The sequence below is a fragment of the Polistes canadensis genome, unplaced genomic scaffold, assembly GCF_001313835.1.
Source record: "Polistes canadensis isolate GaletaPanama2010 unplaced genomic scaffold, ASM131383v1 scaffold_208, whole genome shotgun sequence".
In the NCBI taxonomy this organism is placed as follows: Eukaryota; Metazoa; Arthropoda; class Insecta; order Hymenoptera; family Vespidae; genus Polistes; species Polistes canadensis.
Window position 1 is genome coordinate 72,197 of NW_014569755.1, and position 22,651 is coordinate 94,847.

The 22,651-nt window shown below is 28.3% G+C and overlaps 2 protein-coding genes across 4 annotated transcripts in view; one reads left to right on the plus strand and one right to left on the minus strand.

Moving 5' to 3' along the window:
• Positions 1-19,107, plus strand: part of LOC106789940 (tachykinin-like peptides receptor 99D) — a 28,871-nt gene extending 9,764 nt beyond the window's left edge. Inside the window, exons 2-6 of one of the 2 annotated variants that reach the window (XM_014754516.1) lie at positions 3,799-4,017; positions 7,994-8,144; positions 15,951-16,147; positions 16,238-16,383; positions 17,608-19,107. In XM_014754516.1, coding sequence (XP_014610002.1) covers positions 3,799-4,017; positions 7,994-8,144; positions 15,951-16,147; positions 16,238-16,383; positions 17,608-17,729 — 835 coding nt within the window. In that variant the 3' untranslated portion in view covers positions 17,730-19,107. Of the gene's footprint in view, positions 1-3,798; positions 4,018-7,993; positions 8,145-15,950; positions 16,148-16,237; positions 16,691-17,607 lie in introns of those variants that run through there. The other variant, XM_014754515.1, reaches the window with a different exon arrangement.
• LOC106789941 (peptide deformylase, mitochondrial-like) lies at positions 16,362-21,418 on the minus strand. Of its 2 annotated transcripts, none has more exons than XM_014754518.1 (4): positions 21,005-21,418; positions 20,435-20,812; positions 20,165-20,313; positions 16,362-16,450 (listed from the first exon to the last, which is right to left on the minus strand). In XM_014754518.1, exons 1-3 carry the CDS (start codon positions 21,236-21,238, stop codon positions 20,209-20,211), a joined length of 717 nt encoding a protein of 238 aa, XP_014610004.1. In that variant the 5' UTR covers positions 21,239-21,418; the 3' UTR covers positions 16,362-16,450; positions 20,165-20,208. The 2 variants fall into 2 exon arrangements, with proteins under 2 accessions (XP_014610004.1, XP_014610003.1); XM_014754517.1 differs by lacking the exon at positions 16,362-16,450 and adding an exon at positions 19,493-20,092.
• Between the last annotated feature and the right edge of the window lie 1,233 nt (positions 21,419-22,651).

Below are 22,651 nucleotides of genomic sequence, written 5' to 3' on the forward strand. Positions count from 1 at the left end.
AAAAAAAAAAAAAAAAAAATAACCAATCCTCGAGTTGAAAGCTTACAACTTTTATTATCTGTATTATTATTTTTATGAAGAGAAAAAGAATGTGCTTCAATATAAATGTTTATAGAAGATATATTATAAATCTACTTACAAACACAGGTTTTTACATTTTTGTTTGATAAACGTCACTTTTGTGTAATAATATTCCAAGCGTAAAACGTAACTTAAATGTTCGGAGAAAAAAACAAAAGTATGAATAAACTCATAATCGAAAGTAGGTCACCTGTTAACTGTGTAGCTAAGAAGGGCAAGGGTTATCGGAGGGGCAGCACACAATAAAAAAGAAATAAATATGTATGTATATATATATATATATATATATATATATATTTTTTCGGTAATGAAAACGTCGAATGAGGTCATAAGAGCATCAACAAGCAACTCCACTCGTTTCACCTATTAAACTAAAACACGATGAACCTCCCCGTTGTTGTCTTTGTGAATTGAACAGAGAAAAAAGAGAGGAGGAGAATGAGAGAAAGAATCATTCATTAACCCCGAACGATTAAATCGAATTCTTCCATAGCAGGAAAGTCATTATCACTGTTGTATAACGAAAACAAAAAAAAAGGAAAACGAAAGGATTATTTTGCGAGAATCATCGTTACCGCCTATGCGATCTCATCGATACGTTTTACATCGATAAAAATGAAAATAAACAAAGAAAAAAAAAACAAGAAAACGTTCTCTCTCTATTTATCATCTTTGTAAAACCACAAATATCGAAAGGAAACTCATTCGAGATAACGAAAAATATCTTCTTAACATTTTTTCTCAATCAATCATTGAACGTACGTCATTTCGGGAAAAGTTGAACATTGGTGAAAACTCTGTTCACGACATTTCACAAATGTCGAAGCATTTTTCTCGTGTTCTATTCATGCTCCTGACAGAATTCTTCTGATTTAACGTTATTTTTATTTTACTAACACATAATGTCTATTTCGACGGAAGTAAAATTTCATATTAATTACATTTTTCCTTACTTTTTTTTTGTTTAGCTTTCATGTACGAATACTGTTACATATAAATATATGATCATTCTTCGTTTAATATTATTATATCAACTTTGAAATGTTTTAGCCCCTGTAGATAGGCAACACGTTTTACAAATATATAATACAATGTTGCCTACTTACAGGCGTCAGGAAATCAAAATTTTCATTCAATCGTTAAATGAAAATCGTTGGATTACAAAACATTTATTGATCGATCTTACCGATATTTAAATGTTACAAGTACATACGTAAATTCTAGAATAACTGATTGCATTACTCATTACTGAATATTACATAAACACTGACTAAAGTGCATAGCATCAAATTGGATTTTGAAAATCAATCGAATCATACAAGTCTATATTATAGTCTGGCTTAATGATACATTACTTGTCGAGAGATTTAGAAGAGGATTTGCATTTTGTCGTGAATAATCGTTTGATTCCTATCGAATTTATCTCCATTTGAATATTTATTTCACATCGAATACTTCTATCTATTCTTATCAGTTGTGTACCATCTTTTACAATATCTATTTATATTCACATTTAAACGATACGATTCATTTAATTTGCATCGAATTGAAACTGAATTATTCAAACGTATTTCAATGATTTCATTTCATTTTTCTTTAATCAACATTTTACAATTTATTGAAATAACAATTGTTCATTCAGATGCAGATTATTTTAAATGTTACACGTAAGAAAAATATTTCGAAAAACTTTCTTTTAAATTTAATATTCAAAATTTGTTTAAAGATAGATCATGATTTGATAATAGACGTTAGGTGTAATTCTCTTAAATTCTTTTGTAAACAAACATAGAAAGCTATGGAAATTCGATTCGTGTTACAACGTGAATCAACAATTCGACTAGTGTCGAATCTTGTTCCCTTCGATAGTTATTCATTTTAACAAACTGAATAATAATCGTAATGCAATCTCATACATTTGGTATAGAACATATGGTTAATGAATATTCTCCAGGATATTATGATAAAGTCAGAGAGAGAGAGAGAGTGAGAGAAACAGACAGACAGAGAGAGAGAGAAGGAAACTAGTAAACCAAACTTGTGCCCATTAGTTCGCTCAAATATCCGAGCATTGTCTATTAGGTTTACACAATGATGTTCCAGCATAATTTAGCTTGGTCATCCTGTAAATCATTAGGCTTTGCCTTTGTATTTGATCATTTATCTAAGTCCATCGTAATTAACTCCCTTTCAATCTTCGACCATTAACTGTTCTCTTAGTGTTTGACTACAATTTATAGAACAATATAACAATAATTACACGTATATACACTTTAATCAATAGTTCTCAATTCAAACATTTTCACATTATTTCATTTTTCTATGATATATTAAAAATTATACAAATTATTATTATTTACTTTACTCTTAATATTTAATATATATTACATTGATTATAATTTTGAAAAGGATAGAACATTCGTAAAAAAAAAAAAGAAAAAAAGAAATGTGAATAAAAAGAAAGATTTTAAATTTCTGAAAAGCGGATCAGATTCTTTTCTTTTCTTTTTCTTTTTTTTAAATATCTGTTGTCAAAGTTTATAGGAATAATAACGATAATAGTGATAATAATTATTATAAAAACTTATGGAACATTTTAATACGTTCCATTCGTCCAGTAAATCGAATGAACCGCCCCCAGGTAGATATTAGAAAATGGATCTCGCAACTACCCATCTCCGTTTTATTACTGCAATTCAACGTTCGGACACCAGAGCAATTCCACGTTTCTCGTACAACGAGAGCACTCCTAGGAAAGCTATCTCTCTCTTTCTCTCTTTCTCTCTTTTTTTTTCTATCTCTCACTTCCACATCGTTTTTCCTATTTTCCTCGAGGCGTAAAGTATAGAAAAGGAGAAATATCTGAAGAAGGATTTTCGATTTTCGATTTTTCTCTTCTTTACGATATCGAAACGATCCAACGAAATCATCTTATTTTCACGTATTTTAATCCAAATTTCGTTTCAATAAAATTTTCTCTCTCTCTCTCTCTCTCTTACGAACAATTTCAATATAATATAATATAAAAACGTATTTAAAAAAAATAATAATTGATAAATCTAATATATAACAAAAATTTATCTCAATTTAATAAACAAGAAAAAGAGAAAATTATGAAAACCTTTTTGTCGAGACAAAGATATAAAATTTGAAGAATATTCATTCTTTCCTATTCCTTTTTCTTTTATTTTCGTTTTGTGTTGATTCAACCGTAGCTTAAAAACCGATCTATTATCGTAATGCAACGTGCTCATCGTCCGTAAATTTTACGAGTTTTGCATCTTGTAAAATCTCTTGGCACAGTGATGTCAACGTATAACTTTTCGTATTCCGCGTGTTTCCTAGATGATAAAAGCCGATTCATCTTTTTATTGTCTCTCCGTCTTATAGAACTTTCTACTTTGATTGCTATCCTTTCTATTTTTTTTTTTTTCCAATTTCGTATCATTCGATATGTATTTTATACATATTTATATATATATATCACGAATCAATATTTTAATTTGAAACAGAAAAATTATATTTGAAAATATTTTTATCTTCTCTATAGAATATTTGTAACCATAAGTATATATAAACTAATTTATAATTCGTATTATTTTAATATGATTAAAATTTTAGAACATATTTAAATGTGTATAAAATGATGATGTAGACCAATCGTAAAATTAGTTAAATTTGTTAAATTTGTCTAACCTAATCGTTCTTTTCCAACAGGTTTATGGCCATAGTGAATCCATTGAGACCAAGAATGGGTCGTAGAGCAACTCTCTGTGTTGCTGTAGTCATTTGGATCGTCGGTGCAATTCTTTCCTTTCCAATGCTACTCTTTAACACCACCTACACACAAAATTTCGCTAATGGTGAAGTACGAGTAATATGTTACAGCGATTGGCCTAACAGAGATGACGATGGTCTTAGCTTTCAGGAATATCTGTAAGTATAGTCAATCAGAAATCATTTCTAACACATTTACGTTTACCTTACAATCGGAAAATCGATAAACGAAATATACGAATACGTCACGTAATTTACTTTTGTCTAATGTTAAAACAAGACAGATTATTAAACAAAATGAATAATTCAAATCATAAAGTCTTTAATAATTCTTTCAACGAAATGTTTATTCAAATCTACGATTCCTTTTACTTTTTCATTTTCTTTAAGCATCATCGAATCATAATCGCGTGAAATTTGAGAAACTAAAAATGAGAATAAGAGAGAGAGAGAGAGGAAGAGAGAGAGAAACTGAACTAAACACGACAAGTTTTGTGTGAAAGTTCATCGTATTATAACAACGCAGGAACCTCGTATAGAACAGTTTGAGTTAAATGGCAAAAGGCTTTAATGTCAACTCCACATACTGACTGACCCTTTAACGATTTCCATCAACGAACCACGTTAAAGGCACGCGTATTTTCCCTGCCCTTTGTCTTTGTTCAGAAAGCTTATGATTATTTAAAGAATTAAACAAAAAAAAAAAACAAACCAATTTTTCGGAATATTAATTATCCGTGTACAACAAACTTAACAACAAATTCATACGAAAAAGAAACCCCTTTCGCATATATTTTCCTAGGGGAAAAAATGAACACATTCGAGTCAACAGTTTGTAACAATTTTATAATTTTAAAAGTACAATATTAAAAAAGCTTATGCTTCAGGTGAGAATCATTCTTTTCAATTTTCATGATAACAAATAAGATGAAAAAAAGAATGTAATCAGAACATTGATTAGGAAAAAAAACGAGAAGACGAGAATACAAAGGTGTAAAAATCTAATGGGAACGTTTTCATGCGTTTCGTGTTATAATCACGATAAAAAAAAAAAAGGGATGTGAAAATGAAAGAAAAAAGAAGGTAAGAATAAAAAAATGTTCTATATGAGTGTAAAACAGGCGTTTGATTTTAGTGGGAAAATTCGGACGTTTAAATAGGAAAAATTGTTGGTAAAGGGAACTTGAAAGTACCTATTCCCTTTCTCTTCTCGATGAACATAAAAGAAAAGCTGTTCGCATGCTCGTCAGGTTCACAAAGATATTACCAGCGTGACTAGTTTATGACTCTTAAATGACTCAACCTGCCGGTCAGCAGCTTTATCATAAAATTCCTATCACCTATATACACACCATCGCATACAAGCGTTGATGGAACACCATAATGTCTATAAATCTTTCTTTTCTTTGTCTATTTTTCTTTCTCTCTCTCTCTTTTTTTTTTTTTTTTCTTCACATTGTTTTAATCTGCTTTTATTATCATTAATATTATTAATTATTATAATCGAATTTTTTCATTTTCTTTTAATTACTTTCCTATGAATATTTTTGTATAATCTTTTGTTTTAATTACGTTTTAGATGAATTTGATTTTATTTTCTTTCTTCAATTTTAATAATTTTCTTTTTTAACGATGAAAAGTTATTTACTTATGCATTCAGTCCCCCTTCTAACTTTCTCGACGTACCTTTTTTCCATGGTTAGTTTGTAACACATTTAGGTTACACGTAATTAACTTATCGCGATTTCATTAACGCCAAAGATTATCGGCTAACTTGAAGACAACACACGTGGGATGTTTTAATCGAGCGAATAATTTCAACGTTCCATCATCGGTCGACCATATTCTCCTCACTTTAAACGCACGAGTATTACTTTATAACAAATTTTTTTACCGAAACTAAATGGAAACGCAAAAATATGTGACAGGAGGTGTTAAATTTTCGTAAAAAATTTAAATGTAAGATATACATATACGTGTAAGATGTATAAATATTGATTGAAATTTTAATTAAACATCAAACGTATCAAAATATCATAGTGTATTAATTATTTCGAATAAGAACATAGTAAAGACTACTTGCTGAAACATTTCATTGAAAATTCAAAGAAATATTTCCTTTGAGATCGTTCCAAATAGATGCTCATCGTTAAATATGTTTAATATGATATAATTAATATATCAAATTTAATTATTTGACCTTACTCTAGTTCCAAAAAAATTATCTCTCACATTTTATTAGAATTAAATTAAATTATATAAATTATTATAATTTTATAAATATCCGGGTAAAAAAACGTCGGTTTCCTTGCCCCTACGGATAGGCAACACCTCTTTACTCGCGTGTAAAAATGTGTTGCATATCTGCAGGGGTTGGAAAATTTAATATATTGCTTGTTATAAAGCCATAGAATATAATTGAATAAAATAATGTTGAACGTTTCAAACGGCATATTGTATTAAAAATACTTTTAATTATTGTTAATGATAACAAGCAATAAATAATGAATTTCATAAGGTCTATTTAACAGAATCATGATGACAGCCTTTACAAAGGAAAACGTGATTCTACCTCTAATCCGACAAAACGATGGATTTCCTGAGTTAGAGAAACTAGTTATAAACTCCGTTACGTCTAAGAAATCCCACTTGTGATCACATTCGTATAGTCCAACAATCTAAATTGAAATCCAATTTCTTTGTAAATTCTAACATCTAGTTTCGATTATTTTAATCTTCAAATACAAAAATCATAGCTGAATATTAAGAAATAAATGTTTAATATATTAACAATTTAATTTATTAAAAAATTTTATACAAAAAGATGAAAGAAAATTATTTGATAAATTTCATTATATATTAATATTGCGCGCGTGTGTGTACAAGTATCAAACGAAATCGTTTTATTTCACCTTTATTTAATTTATATTTTAATAATATTTCCTATTCAATTTAATATAATTTCTCAGTCTTATTCAAAATGTATCATCGAATTATCTCCAGCGAGATTACTTTGGAATCTCTGATATGCAAGATCGGATACACGCACAAATAACCACCATTCAATCGTTCAACCAAATAGCGATTTATCACAATATACCGGAACTTCGAGTATAGTCTTAATCAAACAATCAGATAAATAATTCAAATATAATAATAATAATAACATTGCTATGAATGTAAATAATAACAATTGCTAATGAATAAAATCAACTTAACTAACGAACTGATATTTTATATAATCGATGTTTTTATTTAAACGATATATTTGTTATATCTGTAAATTTTATTTTCTATCCGTACTAAATTTTATATCCAAATGAAGTAAAGATATTAAACGATTAAATAAATGCAATAGTATGATCTGCTTTTAACGAAAGAGTCCATTTATTTATATTTAGCGATTATCCGAACGGACTTTAACAATCTTACAGTTTTACGATCTCAGCTTCGTAGGATTACAGGAAACGATTTATCTACATTTAAAAGGATAACTAAGATCTCTTTAAACATTTAACTTTTATGGACGAAGGAGAAAAAATAAATAAAAAAAAAGAAATAAAATTAAAATAAAATAATATATTTAATTGAAATTCTCAATCGTGTAAAATGATATATGAAAAATGATAAAAGCCGAGTTTAATGTTATTCCAATTGAAATTCTCATAAGTTTATTTGACTTCTCTATCCCGCGTCTTAATTAAAATGATTAACGAGTCATGGCAAACGATTAATCATGTTCGTCAGATCGTCAACCAAGAGTAGTAATATTATATCTCACTTTCGACACCGTTAAAAGCAACCTGCTCTCATGCACACTGTCTTTCTCTCTCTCTCTCCTAATTCATTCAATCATCTCTCAATTCGCGTATTTTTCATCATAATTTGCTTTCCAATCGTACGCTCATTTTTGTAGTTCTATATAACGAGCTAATTGATTTTGTCTTAGAACAAACAAATTTTCCAATCAATTTACGTCCACCCAATACGATACAAAAAAATAATGTATTATATTATTATTATATAATCGATATATTCCACACGCACCAATATACCGCTAATAAATAAAACATAATAATTGTTAATCGATTCTCTCATTCATATATTTATTATATTAATCATATTATTTTCGCAGATACAACGTAATCTTTATGATCTTAACATATTTTCTACCGATCGGCTCGATGACCTTCACTTATGCAAGAGTCGGTGCAGAATTGTGGGGCTCGCAAAGCATCGGCGAAGCTACCGCAAGACAATTGGAAAATATTCGAAGTAAACGAAGGGTACGTAAAAAGAGAAAAGAAAAAAAAAAAACATAGAAATGAATTATTAATTAATTTAATTCCAAAATAAATAAATGTAATGTAAAATATTAGCATATGAAAAGATATATGTGGGACATAGGTAAATACATAATAAATATATGATTATTAATACAATCGAAAAAGTGATATTAACGTAGTAATTCGTATATAGGAAAAGATAAATATTGAAAATATCGATAGAATTTAGGACACATTGTTTGTAGATAGAAGAGAACTGTTATCGATTTTCAAGAAAATCGAACGAGGTTTTTAGGATAGGAGGAAAGGGGGGGGGGGATGGATGTAGGTTTTAGTAGGTATTGAAAATACATGAGAATATCTCGTGGGAAGCATGGCATCTACCTTTTATCGGACATTCTAACTATGGTAGTCGATCGACGACGTGTCCAAGTGAATATCACTTTAATTAGAATGAAACGAGCCACAAATCGACAGGGTAAAAAAGAGACGAGAGAGATGGAGAGAAAAAGGGAAAGGGAAATGAAACGGAAATGAAAAGAGAGAGAGAGAGAGAGAGAGAGAGAGAGAGAGAGAGAAACAATGAAAGAAATAAAGAAGGAAAGTTGAGTAATCGTTGACCGCCCTTCGACATTTTGTAGCCCTCCAAAGTATATCGTACCCTCTCTAACAATAAGAGAAACTGTATAAAAGTGCTCGATTAATTAACCTTATGCAACTTCCACCTACCAACCCACACACACACACACACACACAGTGTAGCAAACCCCGAACGCGAGGCAACTACGTTGTTGTAAAAGGCACCACGTAAAAAATGCCCAAGAGCATCATCAATAGTTAACAAGCTACATATTCGTTCGTCCGCAAAAACTTTATTGCCATTCTGATCAAATTATTTCCTCCTTCTTTTATCTTTTTATTTCTCGTTTTTTCTTTTTTTTTTATTGGTCATCTTGACTATCTCATTCTATTTCATTCGGTTGTTTTTTTTTTTTATTATTGCTTGTAAAATCGTTCGATTGCTGCTGTGATTAAAAAAATATTCGTATTTTGATATAATAAAAAAATAAAAGATTTGTTTTATAATATTCAATTGGTTTGTTGACAATTGAATATTTCTAACGCGAAAAAATTATATGATATTTTTGAGCAAGAGATTGAAAATTTATAAAAAGGTTGTTCTTTTTTTTTTGGTTTTTTAATATTCAACTTGTTTGTAGAAAAATTTCTCTTACGCGAAAGAATTTGTAATATTTTCCAGCATTATTTTCTTCTTCTTCTTCTTCTTCTTTTTTAATATTAATTTATTCTTCTATTTATTTCAAAGATCGTATCAATTCATTCACAATAAAATAAAATTACTCGGTAAAGATCAAGTCTCCGTGCATTTGTGAAAAAAGGGAGAAAAACCACCGCCAAGCAATCAATGTCATGATTAAAAGGACTTTATAAGTCAATGGGTAACCGATCGAGTTCAGTTCAATGAATGAATTCGTTTTCTAAAGGCAAAGAGAAAAAGAGAAAAGAGAGAAAGAATGAAATAAATTCGAGGAGGGTTATTCTATAAAATATTCTCTACTTTCGATACTTTGTTTCATTCTATCGATCGAAAGCTAATTTAGGATAACTATTAGTATCGAACTTGTTCAATTACAATCGTTTTATTATCGACAAGAAACTTGTGTTAATTATGTTGATTTATAAGTGTATTTAAATGTTTGCCCCTTAAGATAGGCATCGCTTCATACATATCTAAAAATATTGATCGCCAACGCCATCTATCAGGAAACAACTGTTTTCTACCCTTTTGAGTATGCAACCCATTCTTACGGGTGTGTAAGAAGAGGTTGCCTATATGTAGGAGTCTAAAAAAAAATATATGATTATATTTATACATATTATATTAATTATAAAAACACATAACAAAAACTAAAAAAAAAAACTTTTTTTAAATGTGCAACAATCTTTCTCTCAATAATTTTTCTTAGTTAAAATTCCAGCGTTGAACACACGCGTAATTTCGCATCGTTTGTTTTGTCCAATTAATTTTCCATACCAAGAATGCATGCCAACCATGCATGCTTGTAATTTATTGCAATGCCAATTATATCGTTTGCACAATGGACAACATACCAAACAGCTATAACTATGTTATCGACAAAGTTATAACAAATTCCAAAGACAAAATGCAAATATCGACTCTAACGATCGTATTAATCATTATTATGTAGCATGATCGTCAAATTGTAATCTATGAAGAAGCATGATTTTGAAAATTCTATTGTTTCATATATTTTGATCGAATTATTGTACATATTATATTAAAAATAACTGAAAATAAAAAATCATAAAAGTTCAACACAATAGCATAATAAATCAGAATGATCATAATATATTATACAATATGATAATAAAAAAAATAAAAAATAAATGATAAGAATTTTCCTTAAAAACATTTTAGATAAAAGGCTAAATAATAATGCATTAGACCAGCACACACAAATAGGTAAAAGGTTTGTTGAAAGTGTAGCAGTTAGGTTTACAACGTATTGTTATCGGCGATTTGCATAATAGGAGGAAGTATAAGAGCTATCGCGGTACAATCACCATAGGCATTAAATATAGTAAGTGCAAGCAACCTTTACAGGATTTCCTGGCGCTTGCAATATCTACCTCGACGTTCACCTAAGTTTATCGTTGATGCTCGAAAGCAAACGCGTAAAGGTAATCTAATTATAATTGAGTACCTAAATTTAGTATGTATACGTTTTTCAAAGCATCTCGATTTATTTCCATTTAATATTAACAATTTACAAAGGGGTATTATGCAAATTTTTAAACAAAATTATATGAAAAACTATTAATTATAAATTATAAAAGCTTTTTACAGATTAATAAAACAATTTTATTATAGTTGAGCAATTAAATTTATTAAAATCTAAAAAGTATATCTCGATTTATTTGAATTTAATTTCGATTATTTCAACAGATAGTAACAACATTCTTTTTTTATTAATTTCAAAAACACTTGTTCCTTTTCAATTAATTGTTACTGTAAAATTTGGTTCTGTTTTTCATGAAATTATGATAAACATGCATTACGTTTTTAAGATGAACATCTGGCGAGACAAGGGTGTGTATAACGAAACACGTTGGTCGCAGGTGCTTACACAAAGAATACTTCTTTCATGTCACAACCATATGCTGACCTTATTCGGTACTAGGAAAAATAATACACGAAATTTTTGCGACAACTTTATAATCTATAGAAGAATGGAACATAATCGAATGTATGATATATATATATATATATATCATCTCATATATAGGATTGAAAGCGTAAAATAATAAGCAACACATTTTACGTAGTAGATAGATACGTGTAAAGAAATTTTTTTTCGCGTTTATTTATACGCATTAAACTGGAGGATATCACTGCGATGATTAAAACGGTACATCTTGAACGGGATCGACAAGTTGCAATAAATCATCATCGCGAGACTGAAATACCGAATTTTGTTTCTTTTTTCCTTTTCTTTTTCCACCCACGATAAAAGATATTACGCTTATTTTTAAACGATCCAAGAACTTTGATTTATGTTATACGTGTATACGAGATATGTATATATATATATATATATATATTGCTATCTAGTTTATATTTTATTTTTTTTTTATTTTTTCCGTAGAAAAAAGAAACAGGAAAATAAAAAAAAAATTAGGAATTTTACTATTCTATAATATTGAAAATAGGGAAATAAAATTCATTAATTTTTTAGAAATCATCTTTTTCTTACTCGAGGTTATATTACTCGCAGATAATTAATAACAGAATAAGATAATAATAATAATAATACTGATGATGTGATGAAAATAATAAAAATTTAGACAAAACATATGATAAAGGAAACAATAAACTTACTTTTTTCCGCATGGTTTATAAAAGAAAAGAAAGGGAGATAAAAAAGTGAGTGTTTCGTGAGCTCATCGTCGGATTTAATTTCCGGAGATGCTATGAATTTCTAAGAAGAAAGACACGTCCTCTTCTTTTCTCATCATCTTTTTTCCCTTCGTTTTTTTCTTCTTCTTCTTCTTCTTCTTCTTTTTCTTTTGCTTAGCAAAAAAAGGAACTTTGAGAAAACGTTCGCGTAGTTTCCTGCCATAAAGGGTGGACAATATAAAAAGAAAAATAAAAAGAAAGAAATAGAAATGTTATTTTGTGGTAGATCTCTATTATATCGAAAGAAAAGAAATTAGATAGAGATCAATTTGTCTTCTTTCCTTCCCCTCTACACCCGCAAAAAAAAAAAAGATTCATTATATGTGAGGAAAAAAAATTATATAATATTTGTATTTTTCTTGGGAAAAAAAAAATTAAACCAAAATATATACGATTTCATTTATATTTGGATATAGAACATTAATACATTTTTTTTATTCAATATAAATAAAAATCAATCAACATTTTTGATATATTAATTGATATTTTATTATAATATTACACATTTACTTTGCTCTTATAGATAAGCAATCTTTTATTATACGCGTGTATATAGTATGAATGTGTATACCCTTAAAGAATAAAAAAAAAAGAAAAAAAAGTTGCTTGCTGATAAATGGTGTTGGCGGCAATCATTATTTTAAACGGTGTATAGAGTGATGCCTATCTCCATGGGTAACAAATTTAAATACAAACATACATTTGATCAAATATTTACTGTGTGAATAAATAAAAAGAACAACATTTTTCATCGAGTCAGAGGTGACAAAAAACTAGCTATGAGAAAGGGGATAAAAATAAAAAAAAAAGAAGAATAAGAAAAAGATAGATATATAAAAAATGTGAGAAAGGATAAGACGAAATTGAGTAGAACTATATCTAGAGAGGTTTCGTTCCGTTGTTCAGGTACTACCACCTCTATTGGATTTCGATTAAGCGACAAAGGATCTTACTGTATATGTGAAACCAGTTCTCTACTCCGGAACACAACCAACATTCACCAGAATGAACCACAGTTAGACGAAGAGAATGTAACATATATACGTTCACACAGTTTCACAAGTTCGATTCCTAAAGGAACGACAGATTGAACGAGAACTCTATGGTAAGGGTTAAATGGCAGAGCATTAGAACGTGTTTGCTTTGTCGTAGTCGTTAGATAGTATATGAAGATATAATCCCGTTTCCGTGAAATCAGTCTAATTTCTAAACACTTCAAATGATCAAATTAGAAATGGTAATAATAATGTTTTTTCCCATTCAACCTAATGAAAAAAATAAATTGAACGAGATATTTTCGTAAGAATTCGATAGAAAACTTATCGATAAATCGTTTTGAAAAAAAAACATTTCGAGATTTTTCAAGAGAGGAAATTTGATTTATTTCTCATCTCTCTCTCTCTCTCTCTCTCTCTCTCTCTCTCTCTCTCTCTCTCTTTCGCTCTCTTATCCTCGCCAAACCATTTGTCAGAATCAGCTAGGAAGAACCTGAACGAATCGAAAAAAGAGGGGATCGCATGGCAAGTTATCTTCAACGATTTTAAACGAGAAATTACCAACAACTTCTCAAGAAAAATCTAGTACATATTACATTTAGTCCCCACAATCGAACTTCGTTGCAATCTACTACTTGACTTTTGAATTGGATCACCGCCAAGATGTTAAATTTGTCTTGTCCGAAAGATAAAAAGTCTACCCCTACGTGCTCTTTCAATTTTTCGAATAAAGAAATATATATGAGGATTTTATTGTTGAAGTAATAAACAAGGAGATTGTCTACTGTTCTCTTTGTAAATTACGAAATGTCGCGATTATGATATTAATAAAAAGAAATAAAACATTTATTATGAATAATTCAATATTGTTGATAATATTACTGTCTATAACTGCTGTACGTCGATAAAACAGTTTTTCGGAGCCCCTGTGCGTAGGCTTTTTTGTATTACACACGCGTACGAATCGATTGCCTATTATCAAGGGGTAATAATTATAAATATATTTTTTGTTTTATTGTAAATTATTAAAGATTGTCAAAAATCGAACGCATAAATGTCGAAAAATATAATATATGAAAAAAATGAGAAGAACGAAGGTCGAATAATGTTCTGCTGCCATATTATTACGTGAAAAAAAAAAACAGGAAATATCTGTGCATATTGGGGAACGACGAGAGTGCTTTAAGCTTCTCAGTGGAGTACCGACGATAATGGGAGTTTTACTACTGCGATATACTTCGTGTATACAGAAGTCGTCTTCGTATAAAAATGCGTCTATATCTGGACGAATATTCGATGAAAAAATGACAAGATATAAAAGCTGATTCATTAAAATTTCATTCTCTTCCACTCTCTCTCTCTCTCTCTCTCTCTCTCTAACAATATAAAATGCATATATAATATATTTAAATTCAGAAATAGTACCAGTGTATTCTATGCATTTTTATGTAAAAAAAAAAAAAGATATTGCTATTTTTGTATAGATAGTACAATTTTTCCTTGTAACGTTTTAAAATGAACTTTTAGTAGACAAAAATCTAACTCCGTTTCTCTATCATACAAAATAATTCTCGACAAATGAAAAAAAAAAAGAAAAAAATATCAATTATCTGACATATAGAAAATAAATAATAAAATGAATAACAAAATCGTATAATTGAAGTAGTAATATAATTTTAAATACATAATAAATTCTCTGAACATGTAATTTGGATAAAACGCGTACTGGACTAAGGAGAAATCCTATCTAATTCAAGTTGAGAACATAAACCACTGGTTAAACGGAGAGCAAACGTAGATTTCGAGATAAATGAGATAAACGAGTTACTTTCAAGATCTATACGTATACAAATAAGAGAAGAGAGGTTAAGAGGAATGGAAGCAGAAGAGGTTTGGATGCAGTAAACGATGAGGAAGGGAAGAAAATGGAGGATGAAACGGTCTTCGTTCCTCTCTAACCACTGACGACAAAATAGTTTTCCCTATGGACGAAAACCGCAGGACCGCAATACCTATCGGAATACGGCCCAATTTCAACGATTCTCTCTCTCTCTCTCTGTCTCTCCCCCTTTCCCTCTATTACCCATAAAATGTAAAAGTTTAACGATAACATTGAGAGATGGAATCATTTAATTCCAACTAAATTTCAATAATTATAATAATGATAATGATTATATATATATATAAGGCTGATTTATTGGGGGTCATTGTTTTTAAATATTTTTTCAATAATATTTTAAATAAATCTGTCAATAATTATGTATTATCATTAATTATAATAAAATATCAATATGTAACATTATTCAAATGTGATTTTGTCAGCATTTAATTTACGAAATATTAAACCAAATGAATAGAAGCATTATGATAATTAAGTGGTAATATTAACGATTGAAATAATATCGATTTTTAGTATTCATCCAAGAGTATAAAATTAAAGACAATTACTGAAAAACGAAATGGTTAAAAGTTCCTTCTATATCTAATTATAAATTACAAAGGCAATCGTTTCTACTTTATAAACGTTCCATAAAAGACAAAGCACGTACTGCATAGCCATTCTCGTTTAAACTTAACTTCGTTAATATTCTTGCCTTACCAGCCAAGAAATTAGAATTACTTCGAATGTACAAGGTTAAGAGAACGTTTATTGTTTTACGGAAAACCTACAGAAAATTGACGAAATATCAAAGGAATAATCGCGTTCGATTCGAAATATAATAAATAGCAAAAGAAAAAAAAATATTGGAAAAATAATTGTTCCACTTTAGGACAATACTAATCGAATTTTGTTTTTTTATTTTTTACCAGGTCGTGAAGATGATGATCGTAGTTGTAGTAATATTCGCAGTCTGCTGGTTACCACTCCACGTTTATTTCATTGTAACATCGTACTTGCCAGAAATTACTAAAGAATCCTACATCCAAGAATTATTTCTTGGTATTTATTGGCTAGCAATGTCTAATAGCATGTATAATCCTATCATTTATTGTTGGATGAATTCCAGGTAAGAATAAAATATTTCAATTTCAATATTTCAATATAAACTTTAAGAAATGTGATATTAAAATATGTTAATACCTTTATTCGTTTATAGATTCCGTCGTGGTTTCATACAATTTTTTTCATGGTGTCCATGGGTGCGGGTCACCCCAGAACCATCTCTGTCCCGTTCAGAAGCAGTTACATCGCGATACAGTTGCACCGGAAGTCCCGAAGCTAATTCAAGGATACCACGGAACGGTACGTCCTCCTGCACATCCTTGGATCATCCTTACACGTCAACTTCAACGACACCAAGAAGCGAATCCTATACAGAAACACACGACGGAATAAACTTATCGTTTTCTAAAAGTTCACAAGAATCTCGTAAATCTTCCATTGATTTGCACGATCTTTCATTTATTTAACAATCAAAAATGCAATTCGTTAACAAATCAAGAGATTCAATTGTTATTATAATTTAGTGTGTTTTATAGGAACTTTTGTTTCTATCATATATTTCATGTTTTCTTTTAACGATCAAATACTCTATTATTATTTATTCGCTTTAGGAAAATTATATATTGCGTAATTCATTTTTCTTCGTAAGAATTTATATTCGCTACAACGATATTTTTTATCTTTTATAATATTCTTTCTAATTTTTTCTCTTAAGTTACAATTTATATCGAATAGATTATGTTTAACAAACCAAGCGAGAGAGAACGATCATTTAAGTTTCATATTTCTCTTTATATATATATATTTACATATATATTTACTTATTTTTCATTAGATAAAAGAAAGAAAATGCGTTTGAGATCAAAAAACTGAAGAAAATAGACGATAGATACGGAAAAGATTCAAATTTTAAATTTTCCTCTTATTTCCCAAGAGAACAATAGTCGTGAAATAGAAAATACGTAAGGGAAATACTTTATTTTTTCGAATTTTCCCCCATGAAATATAATACCATATATACGTATAGCTATTATTTATTGGGCCAGTATTTTTCAACATTTTTTTTATCAATATTCTAAATAAATGATCAATATGAACTCTATATCAATATTTACAAATATTAATATATATTGACTATCTATAATATTAAATAATAATTCAATTTTAATCGTTATATAGAACACAAATTAAATTATTAACCATTTCGCTATACAGCATACTTTCACTCCAAATAAATTCACTCGTACGTACTTATAATCGCGTGTTAGTTATACGACCCCTATACAAATCATATGGGGCTTTTACGCTAGTAAGGAAAAAATTAAATATTTAATTGAAAATGTTTAAAAATATACACGGACCAAATAAATATACAATGCATACGCATATAAATTTTTATTTGTATTATATTTTTAACGAAAAAAAAAAAAGAAATAGAATTTAAATTAGAATTTTGTTATATTAAACATATCATAAGAAAGTACGAAATAGACAAAAGAAAAACTTGAGTATATCCTTTAACAGGCACGGTTAGAATACCGCTGCATCTACAATCAACGAGAGGAGAAGGAAATGAACGATTTTTGGAACATCAAATTCGTGGAAGAAGATGGAGAAATACTCAAGAAAGAGGACACGTTTCCTGACAAGACGAGGAGATGATTACTAATACTTCGAATCCTTTGCAACAACAGCAGCAGCAACAACAGCAACAAAAACAACAACAACGAGTGCACACTTGGATATGAAGGGATTTATATTCAAAAGATAATATATTATGGCACTTTATAATCCGGTTCTACGTTATGGCTGAAAACCAAACGTAAATTTGTAACGAAATCTTTATCGTATCTTCTTATCATCCATTGATGGAACGCTATCTATCTTCTTCCTGCCATGATATTACTGTTTTTGCTATTTTTCGTTTGTTTTAAGACTTATATCAAACAACGAGTTATTCTACGTCATGATAAATGACAATAAATTTGTTTCCAATTGCATTCCTTTATTTAATTAATTAATGTTGCCATCGCGTCTCGCGTCAATCCAATGCTTGTCGATCATGCTTGAGAAAAAAAGAATTTACAAAACAAAAAAAATAAGATAAATGGACCAATACATTTACAATACTTTCCGTAAAAAATGTGACAGAAATAAAAAATAATCTTTTTTCTATAAGATGAAAATTAAAAAATAAAAAAGAAAAAATCCATACACACACACACACATACGTACGTATGCACATACAATCGACGTTAGTTGAGGATATGTGAAAATATTTGTTGTAGCTTTATCTATTTAATCTGTTAGAAAGATAAAAGAAAATGTTTCATTATGTACCTAATCTACTCGTTCCTACTGTACATGCATACATTACATACATACATAAATACATTCATACATATATTCTAATAGCCAAACTGATGTTGACAAATGTATACTTGTAATCAAGCCAGACGTAATTCTCTTAACAAGAACATCCATTAATACAATAAATCACTATTTATTTTTTGCTATCGATAAGATAGATTATTTTCGGGTGATTTTTTGTAATAAACAAATTATTGATCATTAAGTTCAATGACGAAATTCTTTTTCTTTTTTTTATATAAATCCTTGATTGTTTTCCTGATATTAAATAATATATAAGGCTCATATATTCTTCTTACTTTTCTATATTTCATGCATAAATAAAAAAAGAAAATAAATAAAAATAAAATACTGATTTGACATAGAAAATATCGATAGGAAAAGAAAACATTGAACGAAATTTAAGCTTTGTATTTGTTTAAAAAAATAGATTATTATTTATAATTATATCTTATTGTTAGCCAAAAAGAATTTAAAGTTATCGATACTAGTCATGCACGAGAAATCAAACAAATGTATTTAAGACTCTTATAATTATACTTATAATAACGTCAAATTAAAATAATCAAAATAAAACACACGGACACAACAATTATTAAAGAAATATACTCGAAAGGAACTTTATTTAGAAGCAAGAGGAAACAAAAAAAAAAATAAAAAAGATTCAGCTATTATAATGGAGTAAAAAAAAAATACTCTGGGAAAACCAAACGCTTTCTAAACATACGAATTGTAAATAGTTGATATTATTAATTATTAATTATTGTAATTAATTATGTAAGAAACAAAAATCGAAACTGAGAATAATTAAATGAACGAATTATAAAATTACCAAATGAAATAGCATAGATATCTCAAATATCGCGAAAAAACAAATGTACGACGACATTGTTTTAATATATTTTTATTAGTTTCTTTTTTCGACGAGTATCGATACAAATAAATTAATCAAAAGGATAAACCACAGAAAGAAAGGACCTACAAGAAATTATTTTTAAAATTAAAATACTTTACGTGATGAACCATGAATCCTCTTCCTCGATAAAGAAAGAAAATGGGGCATGATAAGAAGAATTTTCAAAATCTGATCTTTCTAACTCTTATTAATTTTTACAATTTTCCATTGTATAATTAAAGAATAAAAAATATAAAGAAGGAAGAGATGAAAAGAAATATAAGAGTACATCATTAATTAATTTCATATAATAAATATAGTAACTGCACGCGATACCTTTAAACAAATACTATTTATATGTAAGATTATATACATTGTGCACATTGTATGCATTTCTGGTGTTGTAACGAAATAGGAGATCTCCTGAGAAGATGATTACAACAACAACAAGAATAACAAAATAAGATATATGAAATTTGACGTGACATTAAAATAAATTATTAGATTTAATAATCACTTCTCTCTTTCTCTCTTTCTCTCTCTCCTAGGATCTGTGATTCTAGAAGACACATTTATTAAAAAATAAAAAATAACAAACGATGTCAAAAATTACATTGATACCATAAATGTGTCCAATGATAAAACAATGCAGAATATAAATGTATACGCATTGTTATATTATACATACATATGTATGTATATACATATAAATAAAATGTTGTGTATTCTGCTATTAATTGTATCCTGGAAGATGCATTAATAAAAGTTCCATATTTTTTAAATCGCTATTATATGAATTATAAATCTTCTACTTACATACATATTCCCATATTGATTTTCTCTAAACTTTCATTAGAATTTTACGAATCGAATCGTATCTCTATGAGTCCTTTATGCTTGTTAACTTCGTTCCAGTAACAGCAAGAAAACGTTTTTTTATTCATTTTATCCGTGTATATTATTCCCTAAAAAATAATTTATTTTTATTTCTTTAAAAATGTATTTATAGGTCCTATAAATACATATTAATGCTAAATGTGTATGTGTGTGTGTGTATATGTAATAAAAAAATGATTAAGTCCTTACATCTAAATGGTCCATTTCATGTTGAACAATTCTCGCTGCCCAACCTTTGAACCTTACAGTAAATTCTTCTTTCAACTCATTAAGAGCCGTAATTTCAACTTCTCTTGCTCTGGGTACTTCTGCAGTGTAACCTCGAACACTAGCACATAGTTCGGGAAAGGAAACTAAATTATGATCAATAATACGAATTGTAGGATTAATAAATACTTGTAATGGTACAACTTCCATTTCACGAATTTTCCTTATATCATCCCCAATTTCTTTTAAATATTTTTCTGTAACATGTATCATAAAAATTTTCCATGGTAAACCAATTTGACAGGCGGATAATCCAACAGTATTATAAATTTCCATAACTTTTTTCATTTGTTCTATTGCCTGTTAAGAAATATTATTTATATTAATAATTCGCGTTTTATAAAAAGTATTAAATATATAAATAAAAGTTTGAATGTGTGAATATTGAAAAAATGAACTAGGTTAACAATATTTTATTCATTTTTCTCTCTATTTATATTATTATTTTATTAATTAAATAATAAAAATAAAAAGGAAGAAAGAGAAACTTACCATTTTAAATTGAAACATGTTGATAACTTCAGGATTTATCGGCAAAGTTGGCGCGCGTAAAATTGGGTCGCCAATTTGAGTAACATGAAAATAAGGAGGTTTACTTTCCGACTGATAAACAAACCGTCTGAATACACGTCTTATTTTTCTCATATTAACAAACGATCGTATATTATTTTTCCACAATGGAAAAATCAAATCACTTCTTTTAATAGGAACAATTATTCTTAACATTGTTTCTAATATTTATTAATAATAAATTTATCTAACTATAATTAAAATTACGTACTGTGCACTGCACGATGAGAATAATTTTAAGTTTGTCCCCCTGTTCTGCCACTAACGCCATCTGCTTCGAGGCGCTAAAATTTGATTGTTAAAATAATGTAAATAGGATACAAAAATAGTTCTCCAAATTTTGTGGTGTATTAAACAAGTTTCTTTTTCTTAATGCATATTTCTTTTTCTTCTTCGTTTTAAAATGTGTAAAGTATTTTGTTGGAATTTGTTTACTTCCTAAATCCAATAATAATGATTAAAGATGAATAAAAATGTTCTAAATTTATGTTGATTACAAATTAATCGGATATAAATATACAATTATTAAGTTTGTTATTATAATTATAATTATATATATAATATTTTATATATTATATATAAAAAAAAAGAAAGAAAGAAAAAAAAGAAAATTAAATAAAACTTTACAAAATTATAAATTTAATTACCCTTACTAGATACGATGCACTCTATACCAACGTTCAAAAATACACTAAAAATAATTGACGAAAAATCGTTATCGTATACGAAATGGACACTGCAAAAAAATTTATTATGTTATAAAATTTATTATATTATATTAATATAATAAATATATATATTAAAATTTCAAATTTGTTAAAATACATTTGAAATTTGATTTTGTTTCAAAAGTCTCTATCATAACTTTAGAAATCGTCATAATTGTCTGCCATTATTATTTTTTTTAATAATAATAGTAGTAAATAATAAAATATCCAAATATCAACCTTAAAAAAAATCCTTTTAAAGTTGGTCTAAATTTTGTACCTTTGCTACCTGAGTGACACCATAGGAATCGCCGCCGAGCTTAATCCTTTAGCTTTCTCTAATGAGGATATGAGAGATTGACTGGACAAAGTTTGGATTTTGGTAAATTACATCTTGTATGCCAATAGCCGATAATCTTCTGTCAAATAATGTTTAAATTTTCTGTAAATGTTTTTATTATTTTCTTTTCTGTACTAATGGGTTTATCCCGTAAATAAATAAATAAATAAATAATATACACATTATTTTATTATACAGGGTCTTTCGCTTAACTCCGACCACCTAAAATATCTCGTTTATTTCATTCGATAGAAAATAATGTCAGAGGAAAAAAATATTCTATTCGAAAGCGCCGATATAGTAATCTATCGAATGTTTTTTTTCCAAAGTTTTTTTCTTAGAGATATCATGTTCATCCTATTTTGTTTAAATCGGAAAGCATATTTCTACCAGAATAATCTTATATCTTATTAATTTATGAGCTCATTTAAATTAATTTATAACTTCATGTGACCTTCACCGAGAAAATTGTGAAATTTCGTCTCCTATATTTACGATTTTTTACTTCTATGAGTGATTTGT

Bases quoted from the DNA above. Each gene is read 5' to 3' on its own strand.
- LOC106789941 (XM_014754518.1), bottom strand. From the start codon at position 21,238: ATGTTAAGAATAATTGTTCCTATTAAAAGAAGTGATTTGATTTTTCCA. The intron at 20,813-21,004 runs GTAAGTTTCTCT...ATTTCTTAACAG, and splicing joins ACATGTTTCAATTTAAAATG to GCAATAGAACAAATGAAAAA. The intron at 20,314-20,434 runs GTAAGGACTTAA...ATTATTTTTTAG, and splicing joins ATGAAATGGACCATTTAGAT to GGAATAATATACACGGATAA.